Here is a 17,166-nt window from a genome sequence, read left to right as displayed (position 1 = left end):
AATGCTGAGGTGGAGAGGAACGAGAGAAAGGGCAAAAAAGAGATTAGGCACTTGGTACCCAAAGTAATGCTGAGCTGGAGAGGAACCAGAGAAAGGGCAAAAAAGAGATTAAGCACTTGGTACTCAAGGTAATGCTGAGGTGGAGAGGAACGAGAGAAAGGGCAAAAAAGAGGTTAGACACTTGGTACTCAAGGTAATGCTGAGGTGGAGAGGAACCAGAGAAAGGGCAAAAAAGAGATTAGGCACTTGGCACCCAAGGTAACTCACTACAAGTAATCCTTGACTTACGACCACAACCGAGCCCCAAATTTTCTGTTTCTAAGCGAGGCATTTGTTAATTGAATTTTGCCCCACGTTACAACCTTCCTTGCCACAATTGTTAAGTGAATCGCTGCAGTTAAGTTAGTCACACAGTTGCGAAGTTGGGTTTGCCTGTCAGAAGAGGATCACACGAGCCCAGGACAGTGCAACCGTCACAGATACGAGTCAGTTGCCAAGCGTCTGAATTTGAATCACGTGACCACGGGGACGCTCCGACGGTCGTAAGTGTGAAAAGGGGCCCTAAGTCGTGTTTTTTTTCAGCGCCGTTGTAGCTTTGAACGGTCACGAACCAAACTCTTGTAAATTGAGGATTACCGGTACTTGAAATAACTGGCTCTTCCTCTTTGATAGACAAATAATATTTGATTTGTGCAAATCTGTTCCAGGCCCCCAAGGCTTCTCCCATGGCATCCTGGGATTTGTAGTTTAGGGGCGGGGGAGGCCCTGAGGCATCTTAAGACATAAAACGTTGGCCTCCAGAGATGGGCAGATCCGTGAGATCAACAAAAGGTCCGGAAAAGCCAACGTGAGCCTCTGTTGCAGGGGATGAGTGCACGTTTCCTAGGCAACCCCACCCGGGATTCGGTGCCGACCCATCCCTACTCAGGGGATCCTCCTTGGAGAATTGGGGCGTGCCCAGGAAGGAGCGAGAAAGCAACCCCTGGAGGGATGCCCCTGGGAGTGGCAGAAAGAGAAAAGCTGCTCGAAAAGGCGAAATGACGTGGCCGGAGAAGGAAAACCGAAGCCACTTAAGAGATGGGCAGAGATACAAATAGTTTCTCGGTGCTGGGAAAACTTTAATGGCCGTAATGGAGGGAGAGGAACCGGTGGGTAATTTGGGCAATGTGTTACTTTGGTTCCTATGAGGGGGGAAAAAAATGGGAGTCATTGACCAGCCAAGCGTCTCTTTTTCCCACGGACCCAAATACACCGACCTCTTCATAGCTTCGCCTGTGGCTTTTCAATGCCTTATGGCACCGGTCTCCAAATTTGGGGCCAGGTGGTGGTGAGTTCTAGTCCTGCCTTAGGCACAAAAGCCAACTGGGTGACTTTGGGCCAATCACTAGGTAAGTTCTAGTTCCACCTTAGGCACAAAAACCAACTGGGTGACTTTGGATCAATCACTATGAGATGGTGAGTTCTAGTTCCACCTTAGGCACAAAAGCCAGCTGGGTGACTTTGCGCCAATCACCAGGAGACGGTGAGTTCTAGTCCCGCCTTAGGCATGAAAGCCGGCTGGGTGACTTTGGGCCAATCACCAGGAGACGGTGAGTTCTAGTTCCGCCTTAGGCACAAAAGCCAGTTGGGCGACTGTGGGCCAGTCCCTCTCTCTCAGCCCAACCCATCTCACAGGGTTGTTGCTATGGGGAAAATAGAAAGGAGTATTAAGTCTGTTCACCACCTTGAGTTACTTAAGAAGAGATTGGTCAACCATTTGTCTGAAATGGTATAGGCTTTCCTGCCTGAGCAGGGGTTGGACTAGAAGACCTCCAAGGTCCCTTCCTACTCTATTCTATTCTATTCTATTCTATTCTATTCTATTCTATTCTATTCTATCCTATCCTATCCTATCCTATCCTATTCCTGTTCTTATTCTATTCCTGTTCTTATTCTATTCTATTCTATTCTATTCTATTCTATCCTATCCTATCCTATCCTATTCCTGTTCTTATTCTATTCCTGTTCTTATTCTATTCCTGTTCTTATTCTATTCTATTCTATTCTATGCTAATTTCTATTCTATTCTATTCTATTCTATTCTATTTCTGTTCTTATTCTATTCTATTCTATTCTATTCTATTCCATTCATTATTCTATTCTATTCTATTCTATTCTATTCTATTCTATTCTATTCTATTCCATTCTATTCTTTTTTCTATTCTATTCTATATTCTATTCTATTCTACTCTACTCCACTCCACACTATTCTATACTATACTTTTGCCTTATTCTATTCTATTCTATTCTATTCTGTAATTCTATTCTGTAATCTTTCTATTCTATTCCTTATTTTAATTCTATTCTATTCTATTCTATTCTATTCTATTCTATTCTATTCTATTCTATTCTATTCTATTCTATTCTGTAATTCTTTCTATTCTATTCCTTATTTTAGTTCTGTTCTGTTCTGTTCTATTCCATTCCATTCCACTTATAAAGTCATAAAGGCAGGACAAAAAGCAAGCAAATACATATAATAAATAAACTCTTGCAGCCCCCTGCAGTGCGGACCAACTCTTGCCTAGCAAGTAATGCAAACAAGCCATTTCCTCCTTCACACAATCCTATCCCTTCGAAAGCCGTCCAGAGCCCCCAGCGGGAGCGAAGAGCGCGGCTCTTTCCCATGGTCCTCCCGGTGCGCTCAGCGCCAGACTGGATGGGAGCCGGCAGGCAAAGGGCGTATTTGTGGCTATATGTGCAAACACAGGTAGTCCTCGACTTACAACCGTTCATTTAGTGACCGAAATGATCACAGCCCTGAAAGAAAGGCGACTTAGGACCGTTTTTTCCCCCCACACAGCATCCCCGTGCTCACGGGATCAAAATCGGGACACTTGGCAATAGCATCTCGTTCGGTCGGGCCCTGGGTTCAAGTCTGCCGAGGTCCTTCTGGATCTCGAGTCTTAACCATGTAAAATGGGAGCAATTCCCCCCGCAACGTGGTGTGACCTGCAAATCTGATCAGCTCCCCTTCCGTCCCCACAAAGGCACATGGGGTCTCGTCCTGTGGAGCGACATCTTGGGGGACGCTGTGGAATAAACCGCCACGGCTGTGGCTTATGGGGAAGGGGGGGGGCCCTCTCCGCTCCTGAAAACTGGAATCTCAGCCCCGGTTCGTTATGCAGAGCAGTCTTTAGTCCTCGAATTATAATGTTTCGTTTAGTGACTGTTCAACGTTACAACAGCACTGGGAAAAGTGACTTACGACCGTTTTTCGCACTGACGGCCCTTGCAGCATCCCCTGTGGGTCACCTGATCAAAATTCAGACGCCCTAAGGGAGGGGGGTGGGGAAGGGTGGGTTTTGGGGAGGAGGGGAATTATATTGTAAAACTTTTTAAAATTTTCAATTAAAAAAAAAAAAAAAATTCAGACGCCCTGCAACTGGCATGTACTTATGACGGTTGTCGTGTCCCGGGGGAGAATCACGGGATCCTCTTTTGTCAACCTCTGACCGGCAAAGTCAATGGAGGAAGCCGGATTTGCTTAACGACCATGTTCCTAACAACGGCAATGATTCCCTTAACGGCTGTGACAAGAAAGGTGGAAAAATTAATTAACCAGTGGAACCACCTGCCTCCAGAAGTTGTGAATGCTCCAACCCTGGAAGTTTTTAAGAAGAGATTGTCTGAAACAGTATAGGGTTTCCTGCCTGAGCAGGGGGTTGGTCTTGATGACCTCCAAGGTCCCTTCCAACTTTATTATTATTATTATTATTATTATTATTATTATTATTATTATTATTATTATTATTATTATTTGACCTCCAAGGTCCCTTCCAACTTTTTTATTACTATTACTGTTGTTTTATTGTTGTTGTTATTATTATTATTGTTATTATGTCATAAAATGGGGCAGAAATCTCCGAACAACTGCCTTGCTTAGGTAAGGAAATTTCGGCCTCAATTGAGGTGGTAAGTCCCTATTGATCTGTGGCCGCTGCCTGCAGCCCGCAGCCGCGTGGCTCAGAGGCAGCGAGCCAAGCGCTAATGTTAAATACATTTTAGATTGTCTCTCTCGCTCTCTGAAAGTCGCCATCGCTCCCCTTTTTCCAGGGGAAAACAAGATGCTGCCAGATGATGCTGGAGGAGGAGAGGAAAGGGAAAAAAAATCAGCCCAGCAGACCCCATTAAGGAAAGAGTTTTGAACGGGCTGCTTTCCAAAAGGCCAACTTGTAAAACCTCCAATTTCCAATCATCGGTACATTCAGGAACCCAACAGAGACATCCCAAATGGGCCCCACCACAAAACCCATCCTCTCCAGACAAGTGGCTGTCCAGTCTCTTCTTAAAAACCTCCAGTGATGGAGCATTCACAACTTCTGGAGGCAAGTTGTTCCACTGGTTAATTGTCCTCACTGTCAGGAAGTTTCTCCTTAGTTCCAGGTTGCTTCTCTCCTTGATTAGTTTCCATCCGTTGCTTCTTGTCCGGCCTTCAGGCGCTTTGGAGAATAGCTTGACTCCCTCTTCTTTGTGGCAGCCCCTGAGATACTGGAAGACTGCTATCCTGTCCCCCCTCGTCCTTCTCTTCGTTAAACTAGACATCCCCAATTCCAGCAACCGTTCCTTATATGCTTTAGCCTCCAGTCCCCTAATCCTCTTTGTTGCTCTTCTCTGTGCTCTTTCTAGAGTCTCAGCATCTTTTTTTTGCATCGTGGCCACCAAAGGAGAAACAATGAAAGACAAAGTTCCTGGGGTAACTTCTCTACCCTTATCCCCCCCTAATCTATAAAGCTCTGAAACAGGGGAGCCCCAATTGGGAGGGGTAGGCAACCTTGACTCTTTTATGACTGGTGGACTTCAACTCCCAGAATTCCTGAGCCAGCATGGGAACTATGGCCCCCTTCATGACTTGTGGACTTCAACTCCCAGAATTCCTGAGCCAGCATGGGGGAACTATGGCCCCTTCATGACTCGTGGACTTCAACTCCCAGAATTCCTGAGCCAGCATGGGGGAACTATGGCCCCTTCATGACTCGTGGACTTCAACTCCCAGAATTCCTGATCCAGCATGGGGGAACTATGGCCCCCTTTATGATTCGTTGACTTCAATTCCCAGAATTCCTGAGCCAGCCATGCTGAGGGGAAAGGGAGAGGTTTCCAAGCTGAGCCAGGCTGGCTCAGGAATTCTGGGAGTTGAAGTCCACGAGTCATAAAAGAACCAAAGTTGCCTACCTCTGAGCTAGGTAAACATTAGCCGATGTCAAAATCTATGTAATATGCAGGTCTGGTTGGTGCTTGGATGAGACACAACCAGGAAATCCCTATTATTATTATTATTATTATTATTATTATTATTATTATTATTATTATTATTATTATTATTACTACTACTACTACTACTACTACTATTACTATTATTATTATTATTATTATTATTATTACAGGTAGTCCTTGATTTATCACCGTTTGTTTAGTTTAGGTTTAAGCCTGCTCCTGGGATGATGCGCTGGCTCAGCGGTTAAAGACGAGGAGCTTCTCGGATGGAAAACCGACAGCCTGCGTTTGAGACCCGAGCACTGCAAGACGGGGCGAGCTCGCGCTCCTGGCTGCAACTCCTGCTCGCCCAGCAGTTCGAAAGCGTGCAAGTGCGAGCAGATCAATAGGTACCCCTTTGGTGGGAAGATAACAGTGTTCCGTGCGCCTTTGGCGTTTAGCCACGCTGGCCACAAGGCCGAGTAAAATGTCTTCGGACGACACCGGCTCCCCTTGGCCAAGAAACAGAGATCAGCAGCGCCCCCTAGAGTCGGCAACGAGTAGCGGAATAAAATCCGTGACCTTTTTTTACCTGACGTTTAGGAATCACTCAGATTCCCTGATCACAGGGGAGTCCTCGAGTTACGACGGCAACTGAGCCCAACGTTTCTGTGGCTCAGCGAGAGATTTGTTCAGTGACTTGGGCCCCATTTTACGACCGTGCTTGCTGCCGTTGTTAAGCGAATCCCTGCGGTTGTTAAGTGAGTCACGTGGTTGTTCTGTGAATCCGGTTTCTCCCTTGAGTTTGCTGGTCGGACGGTGGCAAAAAGGGATTGCCTGACCCCCCCGGGACACTGCAACAGTCATAAGTACATGCCAGTTGCCAAGCATCTGAATTTTGATCACATGACCCTGGGGATGCTGCGACGGCTGTAAGTGAAAACCGGTCCTAAGTCACTTTTTTCAAGGCGGTCGTAACTTTGAACCGTCATTAAACGAAAGGATTGTTAATTCAAGGACTACCTCTTCAAGGGGTTAATTCTTTCAGAAGGCCTTTTGGGAACTGGGGAATTTGAAGAGGCAGGAGAAAGGGTGTGTGTGTCTTTTATTTATTTATTTTTTAAAAAATTTTAATTGGTTTTCTAATTTTACATTTAAATATTTAAAAAGCAACGTGGCAGCTGACTTAATCGATAATTCAATAACATACAAGTCTCAAACTACTACATTAAGTATTTCCTCTCTTTTCCCCCCTTAGTATTTACTGTCTCATGTTTAAACTAATGCAATTCTTATTATATCAATTAAATAAAATTAACTTTCTTACATTTATTAATCATTTTTAGTTTATACATATCCTGGTTATTTTAACATTCAATCTCTCTAGACAATCAATGTCCTAATGAGTTTTCCCCAATTTTCAGTTTCCCATCTATGAGCTAAAAATCCATTGATAAATGTAATAAATATGTTTTTACTTAGCTGTTATAATAAAAATTACTGGCTTAAATGTGAGATGGTGGACATCAAGAGAAAAAGAGGGGAAGCAAATTTAATGTTGAACTAAGAGAAAATTTTGGTTACCAAATTTAAGACACTTGGACATTAATAGAAAATAAGAATGTTATACTGTAGTATTAACTAGCTGACGTAAGATGGTGAGAAATGGGATGTATTTAAATAGATAAGACGTGTATTCTGAATATTAGATTTTGTGACGAATTGGGATAAAGGGAATTGTGGTCATTTAAAATTTGGAAATTGTAGATATTAAATAATAATAGTAATAGTAATAGTAGTAGTAGTAGTAGTAGTAGTAGTAGTAATAATAATAATAATAATAATAATAATAATAATAATAATAATAATAATAATAATAATAATAATAATAATAATAATGAAGTTGGAAGGGACCTTGGAGGTCATCTAGTCCAACCTCCTGCTCAGGCAGGAAACCCTATACCATTTCAGACAAATGGCTGTCCAGTCTCTTCTTAAAAACTTCCAGTGTTGGAGCATTCACAGCTTCTGGAGGCAGGTGGTTCCACTGGTTAATTGTTCTAACTAAGTTTCTCCTTAGTTCTAGGTTGCTTCTCTCTTTGATCAGTTTCCACCCGTTGCTTCTTGTCCTGCCTTCAGGCGCTTTGGAGAACAGCTTGACTCCCTCTTCTTTGGGGCAGCCCCGGAGATACTGGAACGCTGCTCTCATGTCCCCCCTCGTCCTTCTCTTCGTTAAACTAGATGTACCCAATTCCAGCAACCGTTCCTTATATGTTTTAGCCTCCAGTCCCCTGATCCTCTTTGTTGCTCTTCTCTGCACTCTTTCTAGAGTCTCATCATCTTTTTTACATCGTGGTGTAAAACATGTTAAACTTAAAGGGGGGGTGTCTTTTAATGCTCGGGTGTTAAAGCCAACAGATTTCTGGGGGTGGGTGGGTGGGACGGGCAATGCCAGGATTCCCCAGGGCAGGTGCCGATTGAAGCAATGGGGCGGATCCCTTGGAAGAGAGCCATCTCCAGCCTTACCTTATCGTCTCTTCGATCAGCCGGTCGGAGCTGAAAGGAAAAGCACAATGTTTTTTTAATTTTTACAGCCCGCTTTCCTCGCGCCAACCTGTAGAAATAAAAGTGGCGTCCGAAACAGGAAGCAAATTGAAATAAAAGAACCGAAGAAACGCGTTTATTTTGCAAAGAGGGCTGGCAGTTTGCGTCTGAGCCCAAGGCAAGAAAACGCAGAGATGGTGGGGGAATAATAATAATAATAATAATAATAATAATAATAATAATAATAATAATAATAATAATAATAATAATAATAATAATAATAATAATAATAATAATGGTACCCTCCAATTTTCCATCCCAAAGGGGTTTTTTTCAGGAGGCAGCTGGATTTTCCTGTTTTTCCTTTGAAGATGTTTCACTTCTCATCCCAGAAGCTTCCTCAGCTCTGACTGGGATGATGGGGAATGGAAGGATTTATACTCCTTGCAGACAGCTGGTCACTTGCATCCTTTTAGAGGGTCGTTGAGGCCACTTGGAGGTTTGCTTGTGTCTTCAGGGTCACCTCAGAAGCCCAGATGGGTGTGGAGCCTTCTTGGGACTGCTGAAAGGACCGTGTTGTAGACTGGAGATAGACGATGTTGTGTCCCTCCCCCCTCTGTTGAGGGAGGGCTGTTCAAGGTTGATCTAGATGGCCTCTTTGATCCCTCTTTCTAACTTGGTTTTGCACCATTCGCACCACTCAGGGGACCCTGAGGACACAGACAAGCCTCCAAGTGGCCTCAACGACCCTCTAAAAGAAGGCAAATGACCAGTTGTTTGTTTTTCCTTGAAGACGTTTCACTTCTCATCCAAGAAGCTTCTTCAGCTCTGCCTGGATGGAGGGGAATGGAAGGATTTATACTCCTTGCAGACAGCTGTTCATTTGCCTCCGTTTAGAGAGTCGTTGAGGCCACTTGGAGGTTGGTCTGCGTCCTCAGGGCCACCTGAGTGGGTGCAAATGGGTGTGGAGCCTTCTTGGGACTGTTGTAAGGACCGTGTTGTAGACTGGAGATAGATACATCACTCATTTGCACCACTCGGGTGATCCTGAGGACACAGGTAAGCCTCCAAGTGGCCTCAACGACTCTCTAAACGGAGGCAAATGACCAGCTGTCTGCAAGGAGGATAAATCCTTCCATTCCCCACCATTCAGTCAGAGCTGAAGAAGCTTCTAGGATGAGAGGTGAAACGTTTTCAGAGAAAAAACAAGAAAGTCCAGTTGCCTCCTGAAAAAATCACCTTTGGGAAAAGGATGGAAGAGAAAGAGAAGGAAGATGGGACGGAAAGAAGGAGAGGGATAAGAGAGACAGAGAGACAGAGAAAGAAAGAATAAGAGAAGAGGAGGAGGAGGGGGAAAGAAAAAAGAAGAGGAGGTGACGGATAAGGGAAAGGGAAAGAAAGAGGAAGAAGAAGAAGGAGGAGGAGGAGGAGGAGGAGGAGAAAGAGGCCTTTTCAAATAATAATAATAATAATAATAATAATAATAATAATAATAATAATAATAATAATAATAATAATAATAATAATAATAATAAAGTTGGAAGGGACCTTGCAGGTCATCTAGTCCAACCTCCTGCTCAGGCAGGAAACTTCGAACGGTCGCTAAACGAACGGCTGTAAGTCAAGGACTTACCAGCACAGCGCTTGGCTTCCAAAACCAAGCCCCCTCTTGGTTTCCCAATACAGGTAGTCCTCGAGTTACGATACACACAATTAATAATAATAAAGTTGGAAGGGACCTTGGAGGTCATCTAGTCCAACCCCCTGCTCAGGCAGGAAACCCTACACCATTGCAGACAAATGGCTGTCCAGTCTCTTCTTAAAAGCCTCCAGTGTTGGAGCATTCACAGCTTCTGGAGGCAGGTTGTTAATAATAATAATAATAATAAAGTTGGAAGGGACCTTGGAGGTCATCTAGTCCAACCCCCTGCTCAGGCAGGACTGCCTGTATTAACAGAACCGCACCCCAAAGTTAACAGCATTTTAGCTTCTCCGGTCTTCACTTTTTCTGAAAATATTGCCTGTTCTTTGGCAAGGAACGGGATCTTCATTCCCCCCCCCCATGTTTAAGGGGGAAGGTGGAAAAAACAACAGCAACAAAACCTGAACAGATGGACGGACCGCTTGGCTCAGGGTGCTGAGTTAATGTTGTGAAAATGAACGGAAAGGGGAGCCGAAAAATAAAGAGTCCATCTAAGAATAACAGAGGGAAGTGGGGGCGAAAAAAAGGCGGTGGTTTTTTTGGGGTTTTTTTGTTTTGATAATCCTACAGTTAAGAGAGAGCTTTGTAATTATCGGCTTGCAATTATTGTAATTGCTGCAAAGGAAACTGGAAACTTTTTTTCTGTACTTTTCTCTTTTCCCTCTTTTTCTTTTTTACGTATTAGGTTTGGTTATCTATCTATCTATCTATCTATTTCTATCTATTTCTATCTATTTCTATCTATCACCCATCCATTACTATCTATCTATCTATCTATCTATCTATCTATCTATCTATCTATCTATCTATCTATCTATCTATCTATCTATCTATCTATCTATCTATCTATCTAATCTATCTCTAACAATCATTTATTTAACTATCATCTAATACACTCTCTCTATTCATCTATTATCCATCAATCTATTTCTATCATATCTATCTATCTATCTATCCATCTATCGCTATCTATCACTATCTATCCATCCATTCATCTATCATCAATTATTCCTATCATCTATCTAGCTATCATCTATATTTATCCATCAATCATTTAACTATCATCTTAACAATCTCTCTCCCTACAGTATTCATGTTTATCTATTATCTATCAATCCATTTCTCATATCTATCATATCTATCTATCTATCTATCTATCTATCTATCTATCTATCTATCTATCTATCTTATCAACATCCATTTATCTATATATTATCAATCTCTATCATCCATCCATCCATCCATCCATCCATCCATCCAAATCTATCTAATCTACCTATCAACCAACCAACCAATCAAACAAACAAACAGCCAATCAACCAATATAAAAAAATAAGAATAACAGAAAGCTGCTGGTGGGGGAATTCTGGGAGTGGAAGTCCACGCATTTCCAGAGTTGCCATGTTTGAAAGACCCTGGTCTAAAGCCGCCTACCCCTTCCTCTCTCACCTGGCAGGGGGGAGGGTGTCACCTCTTAAGAAGGGATGCTGACTCCAGCCACTGACCAGACTCTACCAACAACTGGGGGGGAAGAACTAGCCAGGTTTCCAAGCAAGATGACCAATTGAGTGCAAAGGGGATGACTCTGGCTGTTGATGGTCAGCCCTGGCCCCGGGAGGGAAGGAAAGTCACGGGTTCCAGAACAGCCAGCTGGGTGAGTCACCCCTGAAGTAGCGAGGCTGATGTGGGTATCACAAGGACCCATTTCTGGGAAGCTAATGATGGAGTCAAGAAAGAAAGGCTCTCTCATTCTTGGGACCAGCGCCCAATCCTCAGATACAATGCCATTCCAGCTGGAGGCTCCATTCGGAAGAACAGAATACGGGCAGTCCTCGACTTACGGCCAAAACGGAGCCCCAAATTTCTGTGGCTAAGCAAGACGGTTGTTAAGTGAGCACTGCCCCATGGCACAACCTTTCTTGCCCCAGTTGTTAAATTAGTGACGTGGCTTTTAAGTGACTCTGGCTTCCCCGTTGACTTTGCTCGTCAGACGGTCGCAAAAGGGGATGAGACATTGCGACGGTCATAAATACCGTCTACCTTTTTCAGACGCGAACCATCAGATCTATGGGTGAAGAGTTCAATTAACAATCGTGTTTCCATCAAAATAAGACCGGGTCTTATTATTATTTTCCCCTCCAAAAGAGGCACCAGGTCTTATTTTTGGGGTAGGCCTTCTCTCACCTCCAGCACCACCCAGCCGGTCCACTTCTTCTGGGGCCTAAGTTCTGCAGCTACATTCGAGTCTGCATTGTGCAGTCAGGCCTTTCCTGAAGGCCTAAGCAGCCGAGTACCGAGCTATGGATTCAATCCATAGCTTGGTGCTCGGCTGCAGAGATCTTGCAGAACCGAACTATGGTTTGAACCCGTAGCTCTGTTCTTGGCTGCACAAGGCCTTCCGGAAAGGCCTGTGACTGAGAAATGCAGGCCTGGCTGCAGAAAAGGCCTCAGAAGAAGTGGGCCGGTGAGGAGAGGCCTGGCTGCCAGGGAAGCGGGTGCAGGGCGCATAGGGTAGCTCCACACCCCCGCCCTAGCTTGATTTTTAAGTGTGTGCCTCGCCCCAAAACTAGGCCTTATTTTTGGGGTAGGGCTTATATTAGGTCTACCCCCCAAAATCAAGCTAGGGCTTATTGTTGGTGTAGGCCAGGGGTAGGCAACCTTGGCTCTTTTATGACTCGTGGACTTCAACTCCCAGAATTCCTGAGCCAGCAGGCCTTACTTTCGGGGAAACAAGAGTATTGCGTTGCTCAAGCCTATAATAGAGGAATCTTCCCAGACTGGCCGTTTGTATCTGGGCCAGTCTAGATAAGGTTCAAGGGTATTCAAGGGACTTTGGACTCTTGTGTCTATGTAAGGATTCCAGACTAATTCCCTGCTTGACTCCGTCCCCCGTCTCGACCAAGCTGTCTCCAGCCATCTTGAGGCTTCTGTCTTTGCTGGTTGCTCCTAACTTTCTCAAGCTTCGAAGGCAATTCTTTCAAGCATCTTCTTAGACTTTAAGACCAGACAGTCACTTATCTGAAATGGTATCGGTTCTCCTGCTTGAGCAAGGGGCTGGACTAGAAGACCTCCATTCTATTCTATTTTCTTTATTCTTTATTCTCCATTCCATTCCATTCTATTTTCCATTCCATTCTATTCTATTCTATTTTCTTTATTCTTTATTCTTTATTCTCCATTCCATTCCATTCTATTTTCCATTTTCCATTCCATTCTATTCTATTTTCCATTCTTTATTCTATATTCCATTCCATTCTTTTTTCTATTTTATTCTATTTTCCATTTTTTATTCTACATTCCATTTTATTCTATTTTCCATTTTCTATTCTGTTTTGTTCCATTCCATTCTATCTTCTCCCCTATCCTATCCTATCCTATCCTATCCTATCCTATCCTATCCTATTATTCTATTCTATTCTATTCTATTCTATTCTATTCTATTCTATTCTATTCTATTCTACTCCATTCCATTCCATTCCATTCCATCCCATCCCATCCCATCCTATTATTCTATTCTATTCTATTCTATTCTATTCTATTCTATTCTATTCTATTCTTTCCATATTCTATTTTATTCTTTCCATATTCTATTCTATTCTATCCCATCCCATCCCATTATTCTATTCTATTCTATTCTATTCTATTCTATTCTTTCCATATTCTTTCCATATTCTATTCTATTCTATTCTATTCTATTCTATTCTATTCTATTCTATTCTATTCTATTCTATTCTATTCTATGCTATTCTATTCTACCCTATCCCATCCCATCCCATCCCATCCCATCCCATCCCATGCTATCTCTCCGAAACGCCTGTTCCAGTTGAGAGTGACCCTCCCTTGCAATAACAGCCAATTCCCCCAAGGAACGGGTCTAAAATGAACTTAAAAACAAAGCAGTGGGCATTAATGTAAGGCGTTACCACCAGCTACATCTGTCGGAACGAATTCCGGTAATTTGCTAATGGACCAAGCCGAGTCTTCTCTTTCCAATGTTCCCACAGTCTTGGGAGGTTAAGGAGGCAACAGACATTCGCTCGGCGGAAAACGGCCGTGGATGCCATCTGGACTGAGCGAAGAGGCGATAAATGCCATTACGGGTGGGGAAAGAAAAGAAATAAAAAAAACAAAACAACCCAGAAAATGTGGGAGCTTTAATACCTCAGATGGGAAACAATTAAAAAGGTTATCGCAAAGTTAGCCTCTGAGCTCATGAAAAGGACAGGAAATATGAGAAAGTGGATATAAGGAAGAATGCTGAAAGGGGAGAAATTTTGGTTATTGAATTTTTAACATATTTGGAAATTATAATGAAAATAAGAATGTTATATTGTATTACTAACTAGCTGTACCCAGCCACGCGTTGCTGTGGCTCAGTCTGGTAAAAGCGTGTGTTGCTTTTACGTCCAACAGATGGCGCTGTTTTTCAAAAAAAGCATGTTTTTACCTGTCACGGGTGTGACATCTATATAATATAGGTATATAAAAACACGTGCGTATTCAAATGCAACGTTGTGTCAAAATTTCAAAGCAATTGGTGAGGAACTTTCGGAGATTTAAGATTTTGAACAAACGAACATTTACATTTTTATTTATATAGATAGATTTGTTGATATAGAAGTGAGATAGATAAGATATATATTCGGAATATTAGATGTTGGGGGGGAATTGTGACAAAGGGGAATTGGGGTCATTTAAAAATTTGGAAATGATAAATATTAAACGTTTAATTTAAACATTAATGCAAAATTAAAGCTGGGGAAATTCATAAGGTTATTGATGGTCCAAAAGATGGAATGTTAAAATAAATAAGACATATAAAATTATTGATAAGTGTAAGAAAGCTATTTAGCTGATGGATAGAATAAGAACTATACTAATTTAAACAAGAGACAGTATGTATTAAGGGAAAAAGAGAGAGGAAATATTGGCTGTAATAGTTGGAGATTTGTATTAATAATACCTGTATGTAATGGAATTATTGTGACTCAGACACCACATTGCTTTTGAAAGATATAATTGTAACATTGGAAAATTAATAAAAAGTTAAAAAAAAAAGACAGGAAAAGTCAGACTGAAGACGGGAGGGAAGGAGGATCGGAAAAATCGAGAAAAAAAAATACGTTCCTAACGAGTACAAACAAATATGGGTAGTCCTTGACTTACAACAGTTCATTTAGCACCCCTCCCTGCAAACTACAAATCCCAGGATGCCGTGGGGAAAGCCTTGGGGGCTTGGAACAGATTTATACAAATCCAATATGATTTGTCTATTCAAGAGTTAAGAGTCATAAAATGGCTCAGATATTTCAAGGACAGGCAGTCCTTGACTTACAAACAGTGTAATGGTGTAGTAGTAGGGTCTCCTGCTTGGGTGTGGGGTTGGACTAGATGACCTGCAAGGTCCCTTCCAACTCTGTTATTCTGGCTCTGATTCTGAATTGGAGAAAATAACGACATTATGCTGGGTTAGTGGCCGTTCAGTGGCAACGGCACTGAAAAAAGTGACTTAGGACCGTTTTTCACACTTGCGACGGCTGCAGCGTCCCCCGTGGGTCACATGATCAAAATTCAGGTGTTTTGGCAACTGGCTCATATTTCAAGTGTCCCGGGATCATGTGATTCCCTTTTGCGACCTTCTGACAAGCAAAGGCAATTACCTTGAGTACCAAGTGCCTAATCTCTTTTTTGCCCTTTCTCTCGTTCCTCTCCACCTCAGCATTACCTTGAGTACCAAGTACCTAACCTCTTTTTTGCCCTTTCTCTGGTTCCTCTCCACCGCGGCATTACCTTGAGTACCAAGTGCCTAATCTCTTTTTTGCCCTTTCTCTCGTTCCTCTCCACCTCAGCATTACCTTGAGTACCAAGTGCCTAATCTCTTTTTTGCCCTTTCTCTGGTTCCTCTCCACCTCAGCATCACCTTGAGTGCCAAGTGCCTAACCTCTTTTTTGCCCTTTCTCTGGTTCCTCTCCACCTCAGCATTACCTCTCTTTTTTGCCCTTTCTCTGGTTCCTCTCCACCTCACCATTACCTTGAGTACCAAGTGCCTAATCTCTTTTTTGCCTTTCTCTGGTTCCTCTCCACCTCAGCATTACCTTGGGTACCAAGTGCCTAATCTTTTTTTTGCCCTTTCTCTCGTTCCTCTCCACCTCAGCATTACTTTGAGTACCAAGTGCCTAATCTCTTTTTTGCCCTTTCTCTCGTCCCTCTCCACCTCAGCATTACCTTGGGTACCAAGTGCCTAACCTCTTTTTTGCCCTTTCTCTGGTTCCTCTCCACCTCAGCAGGCTTGGACTCCGACTGGTCGGCCCAGGGGGAGGAGACAGAAGCAGGCCTTGAGACGGTTGAATGGGAGGAGTTTGACTCTGTTTCGCCCGAGGACGTGGACAGGGTCCTGGGGAGGCTCAATGCAACCACATGTTTGTTGGATCCATGTCCCTCCTGGCTGGTACTGGCAGCTCGGGGGGGTACACGAGCCTGGTTCNCCTGCACTCCATATCTGGAGGAAAAAATACTTGATACCTAGAAGCAGAACAAAAGGCAAACACCAGCTGTCAAAATCCTTGCTCTCATTCTAAATCAGGGGTCTTCCGACTCGGCCCTTTGATGACTTGTGGACTTCAACTCCCAGAATTCCTCAGCCAGGATGCTTTAAGACAGGGGTCTTCCAACTTGGCCCTTTTAGGACTTGTGGACTTCAACTCCCAGAATTCCTCAGCCAGGATGCTTTAAGACAGGGGTCTTCCAACTTGGCCCTTTGATGACTTGTGGACTTCAACTCCCAGAATTCCTCAGCCAGGCACGTGTGCCTGGCTGAGGAATACTGGGAGTTGAAGTCCACAAGTCATCAAAGGGCCAAGTTGGAAGACCCCTGCTTGTGGACTTCAACTCCCAGAATTCCTCAGCTAGCGTGCCTGGCTGAGGAATTCTGGGAGTTGAAGTCCACAAGTCATCAAAGGGCCAAGTTGGAAGACCCCTGTTCTAAATCGTTCTTTCTCAAGCTTGGTTATTTGAAGCGGGGTGGACTTCAACTCCCAGAATTCCTGAGCCATACTGGGGCAATTCTGGGAGTTGAAGTCCATACCTCTTCAAATACCCAAGCTTGAGAAACACTGTTGCAGAAACCGAACTGAACAGAGTCTAGACTGTTTCTGATACTCTTTCCCCTATTTTTCTCATGCTGAGAAAAAGGCTTTTTTTTTTCAAAGCCACAAAGAGTAAAACGAAGAGAAAAAAAAAATAAAGATATGGGCTGGGAGGAGGTAGACCAAGAGAATGCTGACTGGGGAAAAAAAAAATCTATTTGTTTCTTTGGCCTAAAAGCCGCTAAGTAATATGAGGGAACGTCTTTTGCCAGCAGGAAGGAGAGGAAAAAAAAATTCCCTTTTTTTGGCAAGATGGAAGTTCGGCCTCAAGACACAGGCAGGCAATTAACCACTGGTGCAAAGCCTATCAGAAGGCAGGAGATGAATAGATCTGGGTTGTTGTTTTTTAAATCATCAAGTTTACAGGATTATCAATCAAGGGTTTCTCCCCCCCCCATCCTTTTCCATTTTATAATGAAAGCCTTGCGGTTCCTCGTTGCAAAGATGTTAAGATTAATGGACCTTCAAAATGAACACCATCTTTTGGCAGGCAGGTGTGGTTCTGGAGGAGGAGGAGGAGGAGGAGGAGGAGGAGGAGGA

General features: G+C 43.3%; 1 protein-coding gene across 1 annotated transcript in view; it reads right to left on the bottom strand.

The window, feature by feature from the left end:
* LOC107299115 (Golgi SNAP receptor complex member 1) overlaps positions 1 to 17,166 on the bottom strand; it is a gene marked incomplete at its 5' end in the record, with an annotated part of 36,437 nt that overhangs the window by 3,808 nt on the left and 15,463 nt on the right. Inside the window, one exon of the mRNA XM_015828482.1 lies at positions 7,762 to 7,791. Coding sequence (XP_015683968.1) covers positions 7,762 to 7,791 — 30 coding nt within the window. The remainder of the gene's footprint in view (positions 1 to 7,761; positions 7,792 to 17,166) is intronic.

This window comes from Protobothrops mucrosquamatus, unplaced genomic scaffold (genome assembly GCF_001527695.2).
Source record: "Protobothrops mucrosquamatus isolate PMUCROS unplaced genomic scaffold, P.Mucros_1.0 scaffold4559, whole genome shotgun sequence".
Taxonomy (NCBI): Eukaryota; Metazoa; Chordata; class Lepidosauria; order Squamata; family Viperidae; genus Protobothrops; species Protobothrops mucrosquamatus.
The sequence above is the reverse complement of the archived record's forward strand: the minus strand, read 5'-3'. Positions and strand labels throughout refer to the sequence as shown.